Source organism: Vespula pensylvanica, chromosome 2 (genome assembly GCF_014466175.1).
Source record: "Vespula pensylvanica isolate Volc-1 chromosome 2, ASM1446617v1, whole genome shotgun sequence".
NCBI classification, from domain to species: domain Eukaryota; kingdom Metazoa; phylum Arthropoda; class Insecta; order Hymenoptera; family Vespidae; genus Vespula; species Vespula pensylvanica.
Window position 1 is genome coordinate 2018620 of NC_057686.1, and position 12389 is coordinate 2031008.

The 12389-nt window shown below is 31.6% G+C and overlaps 3 protein-coding genes across 5 annotated transcripts; 2 read left to right on the forward strand and 1 right to left on the reverse strand.

The window, feature by feature from the left end:
* Window positions 1–135: 135 nt before the first annotated feature.
* LOC122637864 (sulfotransferase 1E1-like) lies at window positions 136–2470 on the forward strand. 2 transcript variants are annotated; one of them, XM_043830346.1, is made up of 7 exons: window positions 136–369; window positions 534–784; window positions 980–1079; window positions 1207–1402; window positions 1705–1831; window positions 1907–2001; window positions 2130–2470. In XM_043830346.1, exons 2-7 carry the CDS (start codon window positions 577–579, stop codon window positions 2445–2447), a joined length of 1044 nt encoding a protein of 347 aa, XP_043686281.1. In that variant the 5' UTR covers window positions 136–369; window positions 534–576; the 3' UTR covers window positions 2448–2470. The 2 variants fall into 2 exon arrangements, with proteins under 2 accessions (XP_043686281.1, XP_043686280.1); XM_043830345.1 differs by having other exon boundaries at window positions 137–784.
* Window positions 2471–2895: 425 nt separating this feature from the next.
* Window positions 2896–6760, reverse strand: LOC122637863 (glutamate--cysteine ligase catalytic subunit). Of its 2 annotated transcripts, none has more exons than XM_043830343.1 (9): window positions 6094–6760; window positions 5230–5339; window positions 4980–5165; window positions 4713–4885; window positions 4397–4614; window positions 3923–4291; window positions 3500–3850; window positions 3250–3431; window positions 2896–3143 (listed from the first exon to the last, which is right to left on the reverse strand). In XM_043830343.1, exons 1-9 carry the CDS (start codon window positions 6241–6243, stop codon window positions 2966–2968), a joined length of 1917 nt encoding a protein of 638 aa, XP_043686278.1. In that variant the 5' UTR covers window positions 6244–6760; the 3' UTR covers window positions 2896–2965. The 2 variants fall into 2 exon arrangements, with proteins under 2 accessions (XP_043686278.1, XP_043686279.1); XM_043830344.1 differs by lacking the exon at window positions 6094–6760 and adding an exon at window positions 5424–5817.
* A 2028-nt stretch (window positions 6761–8788) lies between these two features.
* On the forward strand, window positions 8789–11430 carry LOC122637865 (glycine-rich cell wall structural protein). The gene is made up of 3 exons (XM_043830347.1): window positions 8789–8923; window positions 10059–10673; window positions 10751–11430. The coding sequence occupies exons 1-3, from the start codon at window positions 8909–8911 to the stop codon at window positions 10979–10981; spliced, it is 861 nt and encodes a 286-aa protein (XP_043686282.1). The 5' UTR covers window positions 8789–8908; the 3' UTR covers window positions 10982–11430.
* Window positions 11431–12389: the final 959 nt, after the last annotated feature.

The following is a 12389-nucleotide window of genomic DNA, read 5'->3' on the forward strand; positions in this document are numbered from 1 at the left end:
TGCGTGCATACGTATATGTATAACATACACACCATATATATACCTCTTATTATTATTTCCGAGTATTAATTATATGCAACGATTATAATTATTTTATTACCGAAAAAAAAGAGAATTTAATAAACTGACATTTAATCTTATATCAATTGCTCTCTAATTAATCATTGTATACATAAATATTTTTACAGTTTTTTTATAGTTCTACATACTTTTAATAATATTGTCATTTGGTAGAGAAAGTCTGTCGTTAGTCGTAAGGTGAAAGTATTATAATGGATGGCCTAAATTCTTACTCAAGTCCAAGTCAATCATACCTGAGTGACAAGTTTTATACACGTAGTTCATCGGATGATCTTGTAGTGAACGGACGTGCGTGGCTCTATTTTGTCGATTTATTTCAATTTTATCAACGTATATCTATAGTTAGAGGGTATAGCAATTTAAATAGGACTATATTTAATATATATATATATATATATATATATATATATATATATAATTTAAATATTATTAATTATTTTCGTTTCTATTAGTAAATTTGATTTCCATTGAAGAAGATATAGCAGTAGAGTCACAATGAATAAATTAACACCCACATACGAATTTTTACATGAAGAAAAAACTAAAGAATTATTAAAAGTATTCAAGGGTGAAAGAACTGGTTGGGTATTAGTTGGATCAAAAAAATATTGTTTTCCTTCTAACTACGTAGAACAAGGAGAAGGATTTTATAATTTCCAAGCAAGATCTACCGATACCTGGGTAGCATCATATCCAAGATCAGGTAAATTGTTTATGGGTTATGTCTAAGATCAGATATAGTTATATGAAATTATTTATACATATATATATATTTTTTTTATTTATTCCATATTAAATTATATGGGATATTATATAACCATATTATGTAACATGTACTTATCTACCCATATTTTTTTTCTTATCTTTTTATCAGTGACAATTTTTCTTTTACTAATAGGAACCACATTGACTCAAGAACTTGTTTGGCTATTGTGCAATAATTTGGATTATGATACAGCAAAAACTAAATATCTTACAAGAAGATTTCCATTTTTAGAGTAAGGATAAATGCATTTTTTAATTAAAGGCTTTGAAATATTTTTCTTATTAAAACTGTACACACACACACACAGACATATATATAACAGAGAATTTATATATGTATATATAAATTCTGTATTTTAGATTTTCTTTGTTTAATCACCCTGAAATAACTAAGGAACTTATAGAAATGAATAAAGATGATTTAACTAAACAGCAATTATGCAAATCAATTGCAAAACCTGGATATGAAATTTTGGAAGAAATGTCTTCACCCAGATTTATTAAAACACATTTTCCATTTAGTCTATTACCTAATATTTTGGAATGTGGTTGCAAAGTAAGATAGTATTCCATTGTTTCATCTTTTTGTATTCTATTTGAATATTTTCACATAGAAAGTATCTATAAATAATTACCCTGATTATAATATATTCTAATTATTTACTATAGACTTGTAATGAAACACAAATTTATATATTAGTGTATACACGAATAAAGTTTCTAATTATAAAGAAAAAACTTAATAAACTTTAACATTGTTTCAGTGAAACATTATAAACTGCTGAAATCAGGATAATCATTTATGAATACCTAATATTTCTATTATATAATTAGAATTTTATCTTATAATTTTTTTAGATAATTTATATTGCAAGAAATCCTAAGGATGTATGCGTTTCATGGTATAATTTGTGTAAAGATATAAAGACAATGGGGTATATAGGTACATTTGAACAATTTTGGAATTACTTTCAAAATGGTATAAGTAGGTATCATTTATATAAATATTATCTTTGTGATTAATTAATATAACGTGATGATGAATTTTTTATATTTTTAGCCCCATGGAATCCATACTGGATACATTTAAAAGAAGCTTGGGCAGTTAAAGAACATCCTAATGTTTTGTTTATATTTTATGAAGAAATGCAAGAAGTATGTATATGATATTGTAAAAATATTTACTCTCTATTATTTTACTATATAATATAATTTAAACTGTGTTTAAATATTTTATATCTATATATATACATATATGTATGTATTTACTGTTTCCTTTCTAGAATTTCCTGCAAACTGTTAAAAAAATTGCAACATTCTTAGGAAAAGAATATAGTGATGATCAATTAAATGAACTTGTAACATATTTGGATATAAAGAATTTTCGTACTAATCCAATGGTTAATTTATCGGATTTAAAAGAATGTAAAGTCATAGAAAAGGAAACGTTTGTTAGACAAGGACGAAGCGGTGGTTGGAAGGATTTCTTTACACCAAATTTAGAAATTGAAGCTAATCAATGGATTATAGAAAATTTGAAGAATACTGATATGAGATTCCCGAATTTTAACAACAACTTAGACTTTAACTTAACAAAATAAAGTTGATAAAATAATTTACAGGATTTTCAATCGTATTTGTGTAACAAGTTATATAACAAATACTTTTTATTGAATATTCAACATTCTGCAATATAACTAATCATTATAAGAATTCTTGAAAATTTATATTCATTTAAAAAATCTTATTTCACTATGTTTATTGAGCACCACTGTCATTATATTAAAACCAAAAAAATAAAGAAAAAAAAAATGCAATTATGTATATTGTATTTTTAATTATACAGAGAAACTTGTTTTCTTTTAAAAATACTGATAATATGTATTTTAATATTATTTTCTTAAATCATCTTAATGCATCATATGGAATGTAAATTGTTGTAATATGAATGTAAACAAAATAAAATTTCAAAGCATTAAAAGCAAATTTCTTTCTTGATTTTTTTTTTCTTTTTTAAGTAGATATTAACTGACATACGTACAACGCATATCGAATAAAATAAATTATAAAGTTTATTAATATACCTGCAAAAAATTGGATCATAGTAAAAATACTATCATTAACAATCCATGTTTGGGCATTTTTCTGCTTTAGCAACCGCTGGTGGTATTGTTTCAGTTGTTTTAGATGCTATGCATGGTCCAAGTAATTCTGGGCAAGAAACTTCATTGGATACGATACTATCTATCTTTTTCATTAAGTCGTAGTTGATACGTTGTGTAATGACAGAATCATGTCTGTATCATAGATATAGAGTGTACATTAATACATCATATACTCTTATACGAAGTGCTAATAGTATTATTACTTCGACTAAGAATAAAAAAAAACAAAATAACTAACTTGTATTCTGGATGTGAGATTACTTCTTTTCTAAGCCATGCAGCTGTTGTTAGGAGTTCGCCAGACGCACGTCTTTGAATTAATTTCATGTATCTTTGTACTGTACAATGTGTATCTGCATCTACATCCATATTAGCAAGATAAGAATTAACTAATGGTATTAATCCAGGAAAAACACCATTCTGTAAATATACATATATTTTTATATATGTTTCACATGTTAAAATGAATGACTCTGTCGAATTAGTACCTTGCCATTAATAATTTCATTAATAGTAAATTCATCATATTCCTCTTCTATATTTTCTTTCTTTACAGTATTTGATGTAATATCTTTACGAAACCAAAACTTTTCATTTTTAACAGCATTTCTTTTTTGTGCTTTAGCCATGTTTTGATCAACTTTACTAATTGGTATAAGCAAATTTAGTTTGTAACTGAGTATAACTCTCGTTAGAAGTACAATAAAACAAACAATAGCTGCATTTTCGAAATCTGTAATTTGTACTTCACATGGCCGAAACTCAACTCGCCATCCTATAGAAGAATATGGAGGTGGTGGTTTGAATCGCATTGTTTGCCAGTTGGTTGATTGAATATTCTGAAAGATTATTTATGTAATATTAACAAATAGAGAGTAATGAAATTAATTAATACTGATAAAATTACTTACTTCAAAATGATCTGTATCTTCTAAATCATTCTGATGTATTTTTTCAGAAAACAAAGATACAGAATCCCTGATAAATAAATGAGCTATATGTTGAGCAAGTAATCTATCAATTCCATTATCTAGTAATTGATTGTATATTTCAACGTCATATATTAGCGGAACATCATTATATTTATCTCCTTGTTCACTGAGGTATGAATCGATGGAATCATACCTAGATTTGTGAATTCTGAACTGATTTTCTTCCAAAGGTTTCAATCCACGTTCTTCTTGCGTTCTGCAGTCGACTGAGCAGGAAATGACATTCCATCGACAATCAACATCTGTCACATATCCACGATAAAATGGGCTAGCAGCAGTTAAAGCCAACTGTCGAATGTTAAACAAATGTCTGTAACGTACGCACGAACAAGTATTCTAACTCGACATTCCTTTATTTGAAAATATACGAATTATCGACTTTAAATCACTAACCATGATTGGACATAATGGTGTAAGTTGATCATATAACGTTCGTCCTTCATCTATATTACAAGCTTGAAAAGTAAGTTGTAAACAACAACATCCCATTCCAAAACCCATAGCATCCATGTAAACATGATCTATTTTTGCAGCTTTGCTACTGGACCCATCGTCTCCTTGACTTATTAGATCTTCTTTAAATGGAGAAGGAACATTTGTATCTTTAAAAACTATAAAGAAATACTTAATTAAATAATATCACATTTCCATGATGATGGAAATAAAAAATTCATATATGTATCAATATAATATTTATGAAAATACACACTAGGAATGTTTATAGCAACTTTCTCTCCACGACGTTCTCTAATATTTTTTGTCAATGTTTTAAAACGTGGATGACCTGGGTATATTGCTTCATCTGGAAAAAACAAGCTTCTGGAGGCACCAGCAGTTGGCATAGGTACTGCTGGAGGATCTGTAAAATCTGATGCTCCTAGCCTAAATATACATTACATATATAAACATTATATATTATTATTTTGTTTATTACATCATAACACAATCATAAGACAAACTACATTTATTTGAATACCTTGGAAAATTGGTCAGTGACATTAGTACTTCTCCATGTTTTAATAATTTTGTTGCTTCTTGTCTACGATAACGCATGTTTGCTTCTACAACATTAAAATGTGCTAATAAACCTCCGTATGGTTTTCCTGGCGTTCCTTCAATCATATATGCACCGTATTCTGGTCGCCATAACGATTTAACATTTCTAGGTGACAGAATAATTTAACATTAAATTCAAATCTTTCCAAATTGATAATTAAAATACTTACAAGGGATCTTTCTGCTCTTTTTCATTTAAAACTTTTAATATTTCTTCGGCTCTTAGGCTAAGTTTTGCTGTTTTTGCTACATCATCAAATTTTACTAATACGTATTCTACCTGTTTAGAATGATCCATGTATAAATAACAATTCTTTATAATGAAATTAAAAATAAAAATCTTAATTAATATCGATAAAAGTACCAAATAAATATTAACGAAATTTATTTATATTTCAATAATCTGATAATTCTTGTAATATTGAGTTTGTCACAGATATAAAATATTATTATACAATATTATTCACATCAAAAGTATAATAATGACAAGTGTTCTTTCTTAGCAAAGTTGATTCATAAAATTATCTTGATTAAAGATTATGATTGTGCAACATGTCATGTGCACAATCATCCATCATTCTGTGCAATCTTTATCGTGTTATCTATATTAGCTTATGCAAGAGAATAACTAAATGATAATTAATTTTATTCTAATACAGAATAGAAAAATGATACAATTAAGAGATCTCATGTGTGATCAATTTAATATCTATTTCTAATATTATAAATCAAATTCTATGATTGACAATGAAAATGCAAATAGTTGAAATTATTTTTATTTAGCATTCTCATTGAATAAACACGACTGTGTCATCAAGAAAAGATCGAAAAGATAAAAATATAATATCATTGTACGATTCTTTTGGAAGCATAACTAAATAATTGCCAACGAAGAAAAAAAAAGAAAAAAAGAAGTAATAAGAAAAAAGTAATAAGAAGTAATACTCGAAGAATGACAAAGCGAAAACGTTAACCACAAAGTATGTTCAAGTCGAGAGAAAAAAAGTAGGAGACGAAGAATTGATTTTACGTACCTCATCACCCCACTTGAGTACATCACCTTGTCTATCTCTGAGTTTCTTATATATATTAATAAATTGTATGATTCCATGTTTTCGCACATGATCCGACAATTTTTTCGTTTCTTCCCAACTAAGCGGACTTCCTTCGGATAAAAGTCCCATTTCCTTTTAATCTCTTGTTTCTCTTTCTTACAATAAGTAAGCTTTTTCAAAAGTTGCCACACTAAGAAATGTGATTCCTCGTGCAAAACGATACTTTCCGAGTAATACCGAGGCCAACCGAATGTACCAACCAAACGTACTTACAATACGTTCTCCACCGCGACTATGGTTCACCGTTCTGTTAAATCGCCTTTTATACGTATACCGCCATCTCTGTCCTAAGAATTATCTGTGTGTATATGTGTGTTGTGTAATTAGACTTTAACCAATTAAAATATGTCTAATTAATTATCCTTTTAATTTATAGAAATAATAATTAAAAAATATAAATACAAATGGAGAAGATCCAATGAAAAATGTCAAAGTTTATGTTATGTTTCTTTGTTCAATGAATTATACACGCGCGCACTTACGCACATCAAATGTATTATTAATTATTAAAGTGTCTAATAACGACGACGTCAAAATGCTCTATTTCAGTTTTATTCAAATAAACTTTTTTTGTCAACACACACGACGTTACCTGGAACGAAGATATTAATAATACAGTAAACTCAAAGTGATCATTAGATGGCGTGGAAGATGCGTATTAATCGAAATATTACTCTGAAGATAAATTCGCGAGCTTTCTTATCGATAGCGTTTGACATGAAAAATCGATATATTGCCGATTTTAATATATAGATGTCGCAAATTGTATATTCATCGAACTATGTCATATATTTACATCAACCTCTTCAAGTACGTATACATGACAAAATGATATATATATATATATATATATATATATATATCATAATAAATAAAAATAAATAAAAATAAGAATTTATTTTAATATATAATAAATGTATTAAGTAAACAAATTTTTAATATGAGTTCTATATGTTGGTTATGAATTTGAAAAATTATAAATTATAAAAAAAGAAAATATATATATATACATATATATATAGTAGGCTACCAACCTGTTACAATAAAAAATTGTAACGATTCTAAATAACAAAAGATTGAAAACTATGATTATTAATATAACAATTGTATCAAAAAAAAATTTTTGATCGCTTTATTAAATTCGATAATTTTATATACATAAATGTAAAAATAAACCTGTATAAAATATATAAGAATGGCATTAATATTCGGGACAAATGAAATTGGAGAGTCCGTTCTTTCCCTCTCACGTAGAGAGTCTCATCCGACGTTGTCCGATGACTACTCTCTATTTCGCAATCGTGACTACGACGACTGCGATGAGAGTTGCTAGCGCACGACGCCTCGTCTCCAGAAAACGATCTAACGAACTAACGAACGAAATATCCCTTCCGCTCTCTTCCTCTTTAGACAGACACAGAGAGTGTTTGTAAGAGTGACGTGCCTTGGTACACTATCACCGGGCAAGGTTAACGTTTCGTTGCTGCTCGGCCGCAACTTACTTGCCATAAGAAAACGCAACGTGACTGGTGATCCACTTTTGCCACTGAGAATGCTATGAACGTCGTAATACCATCTATTTGTTGAGAGTTAAAAAGAAAAAAAGAAAAAATAAAAAAAAATTAATATTTTAATGATAATTATAATGATAATTATTATTATAGACATTTATTTGTTTTTTTTATCGATTATTGATATAACATAACAAAGCTATCTTCGACAACGTTTCTATGCTTCGTTGAAATGTTCTGTTACCTATATCAATTACATCAGTATTTTCTCGTTGTTTTTCTACTTCATTTGAATTGAACTCGATGCAACACAACCAACACTTTCTTGCACACAACTCAACTTCGATCGACTTATTCGACTAAAATACGATGTTATCGATATGACGATGTTGTATCGTATTTTTTAACATTACCGATCGATTATAACTACACATGTAAATGTGTGCTATGTCATATTACGATATGACAAAAAATATCTACTTTATCGACATGAACAAATGGTTCCTTGAAATAACAAAATTTTTCTAAGAAATACAAATAACAATCGAAATGTGAATCTAACTTTTTTCTCTAAATATATATACATTTACGTATATTCAATGTGATATCTATACATATATTTTTTTATACAAACATTTCTAAACACGCGCGCATTGAAGTGTCCGTCTTGAATTTTGAAATCTTTTCTAAATTAAGCAATGTCTTTGGTACTATTGAGAAATTGTGTAATTCGATGAGAAAGAGAAGAAAAATTTATTTACTTTTACTTCGAAATAAAAATAAAAAAAAAAAAATAGAAAAGTAGGAAAGAAAAGAAAAGAAAAGAAAAAAAAGGAAAGAGCAAAATGTTATCGATCGGATAAAATAAAGTATTCCAAGGATATCGAAATCGTTTAGTGATTTATTCACCGGAAGTATGATGGATTCGAATCGGAAGTAAATTTACGTTGCGAAAAGCTGCGAAGAGAAAGAGGAAGAGAAAGGGGCAAAGACAGAGAGAAAGAGAGAAAAAGAGAAAGAGACAGAGAGAAAGAGAAAGAGAGAGAAAGAGAGACTGAGAGAGAGAGAGAGAGAGAGAAAGAGAAAGAGAGATTCGCAATAGCTCCGTCGCATCTCATAGGTGATGGTTCCCAACACGAGTGGGGTCCAAGCTGGCCCGTATAAAAGGGGATCTCAAGACAACCACGGAGCATCAGTCCTCATATCAAGGAACAGCAGCAATCATGAGGGCATTCATGGTGAGTAGTACCATCCTCAACTTCCTGCTCTTTCTCTCTGTTTGTCTCTCTTTTTCTGTCTCTTTCACTTGATCTTTCCATCACGTAATATCCATCGCATTCTTTTACTCGGTTTAATCGATTACTTAACGAAGTCACCTACGTGCTTTCTTTTTAATTTCCTTTTTTTTTTATTTTTTTTTTTTTTCAACCGCAGAAGACTTAAATTACCAAGGAAAAGAGACTATGTTAGTTGTCTATGGATGGATGAGAAATCGAAAAAAGTTAATTCCATTTACGTTTCATAAAGTTGAATTCTGTTTTCCTTTTTTTTTTTTTTCTTGTTTTTTAATTGAAGAGAGATGTCCAAGGGGCATCGTTCTTCAATGTGCTTAAATAAATTTAATGAGAGACCGAAGGAAAGAAAGAGAAAGAGAGAAAGAGAGATGGGGAGAGTTTTCCTAAAATTTTTCCATGTCGGCCATTTTTATCAGTTACGATTTTAATGGATCACATTGTATTTGATATAAATTTTCGTTTTTTTTTTTAATATAAGAAAATCGTGACAATTCCTCCTACATACAAGTACATACGTACTTATATAGACTTTCTCGATGACGCTTCGAGAGTGTTCTTCTTTTTTCTTCTTTCTTTTTTTTTTTTTTTCGAAAGCGTAGGATAAATCGGGAAACGCATTCTAAATCGATACGTTGTTGAAATCTCAAAGAGATAGAGAAAACACGTAATACTAGTTTTTACGTAATACCTTGCCTTTGAAGATTTCACTAAGAAACATTTACTTTTTTTTCCGTGTGCATGCGTATAGTCAAAGTGCATCGATACGCACGTGTGCGTAGAAATAATGAAATGTAAGAGATTTGAAAAAGTACGTAAAAAATACGAGGATAAATTAGGGAGAGGGTAAAGAAAAAACGGGAAAAAAGTAAATAAAAAAAAACGAACAAAATACATAAATAAATAAATAAATAAATAAATAAAAAAAGAAGATAAGTCCTGATATTTCACGTTGGAGTTGCATTGAATATATAACGTTAGTTTGCCACTTTCACTCTGTGGTCGAGCGCGTGTAATCGATAGAAACGATTTTCGAGAAGAGAAAGGGTCTTGAGAGTGAATCCTCAACATGGAATTTCAGATCCTGACGATCGCCGCCGTGGCGATGGCACGGCCAGAAGCCGGTTACTCGTACAGTCAGCCAAGCGGAAGTTACGGTGCTCCTAGCGGTGGTGGTGGCGGCGGAGGCGGTGGCTTCGGAGGAGGATTAGGAGGATTAGGGGGATTAGGTGGATTAGGCGGAGGTGGATTAGGAGGAGGTGGATTAGGAGGAGGTGGACTCGGAGGTGGACTCGGTGGTGGCTTCGGAGGTGGCTTCGGAGGTGGTCTCGGAGGTGGATTCGGTGGTGGTGGCGGTGGTGGCGGTGGCGGCGGTGGCTTCGGAGGAGGTTCTCTCATCCAGAAGCACATCTACGTTCACGTACCACCACCCGAGGCACCTGAGGATAGACCAGCGAGGCCGATAGCACCACCTCCCCCACCTCAGAAACATTATAAGATCATCTTCATCAAGGCACCTACTCCACCTACGCCAACTGCACCGGTCATACCAGCATTGCCACAACAAGACGAACAGAAGACTCTTATCTACGTCCTAGTCAAGAAACCAGAGGAGGCACCCGAAATCAGTCTACCTACTATTGCTCCGACGCAACCTAGCAAACCGGAAGTTTACTTCATCAAATACAAAACTCAGGTATGTGTTAGAGAATAAAAGGAAATCGAGAAAAGAAAGATTAATAATCGATCGCATCGAATTTTGTCTCTTTGCAGAAGGAAGTCACATCCGGAGGTGGTGGTGGTGGTGGCGGTGGAATCGGCGGTGGAATCGGTGGTGGAATCGGCGGTGGAATTGGAGGTGGAATCGGTGGTGGTATTGGTGGTGGAATCGGTGACGGACACGGCGGATCAGGAGGTGGTGGAATCGGGGGAGGTATCGGTGGTACCGGACCAAGCGGACCAAGCTCGAATTACGGACCACCCGGAGGATCCGGCCCATACTAGTCACAAGACAGCCGAACCGGCCCTAACTCTCTTCTCCGTTCACCAAATCACTATTACACCCACCACGCTACGTTCTTATTACGAGCGTAATACGACGAGCGCCGATCCTCATCAATACGACGACGATACGATAATAATGTTCTACGATGCGCGCGAATACACGAGCATAACAATGATAATAATGACGATCGCGATGTTGATGATGACGACGACGAAAATGATGATAACTAATGATGCAACAACAACAATAACAACAACAACGACGACGACGACGATGATGACGACAAAGACGACGCCGCCGCTGCTGCTGCCATTGCTGCTGCACATGCTGCAGCAGCATTCGCTGCTGTTGCTGCTGCCGATGATGATGATGACGATGATGATGATAACGATGACGATAATGATGATGATGAAAATGACGATGATAATGATGATGATGATAATGATGATGATGACGACGCCGACAACGACGATGATGATGATGATGACGATGAAAACGATCATGACGATGATGATAATGATGATGATGCTGACGACGTTTAGGAGGAGTTTTTTATACTTATTTTTTGCAAGAAAACGGTGGCGAAATAAAGCTTTTTTATGTATTTTTACATAAATCACACTGAGTAATCATTTTTTTATCTATCGATCCCTCGTAACCAATTTTTTTCGTTTTCTTTTTATTGTTAGAATAGAGAGAGAGAGGGGGAGAGAGAGAGAGAGAGAGAGAGAGAGAGAGAGAGAGAGAATGAGTGAAACATTAGTCGATGATAAATTGGCAAAGATTATCTATATCCTTCGATCATAATTTACTCAACCGTAAATTTACGCTTCATCTAATGCACATACATATATATATATAGTCTTTAAATATCCTATAATTTATACAGGAAGGTGATAGGTTAGTTAAAATTTTAAATGAACTTCCGTATTATATACACTGTATGAATACATGAAGTATATACATATATATTATACGAGAAAATCAGCACGGAAATTCTCACGATCGTCTTTCCAAAAGACGCGGCACTCCGGAAGGAGCGCACTTTCACTGCTCGCTTTTGTTCGAGACGATTCTATCTCTTTCTCTTACATACATATATACCTCTTACGTACACATACTTAGATAATTACTGCGTGATCATGAGAAATAGTAGCCGACATATGTAACTATAATACATATCTGCATTATTATTCTTATCAAGTAAAAAGAATATATATATATTTATTATTTATCATCATTTATCATTATTATCTTCATATAACTTAAAAAAATAATACTTTGAGAGATAAAAGTAAAATATTTATGAACTACCATACACGTGATAAAAAAAATAAAACTCGATAAATATATTCGTAATAATTCTCAAAAAATTACATATGTATATATATGTATACCATTCGCATA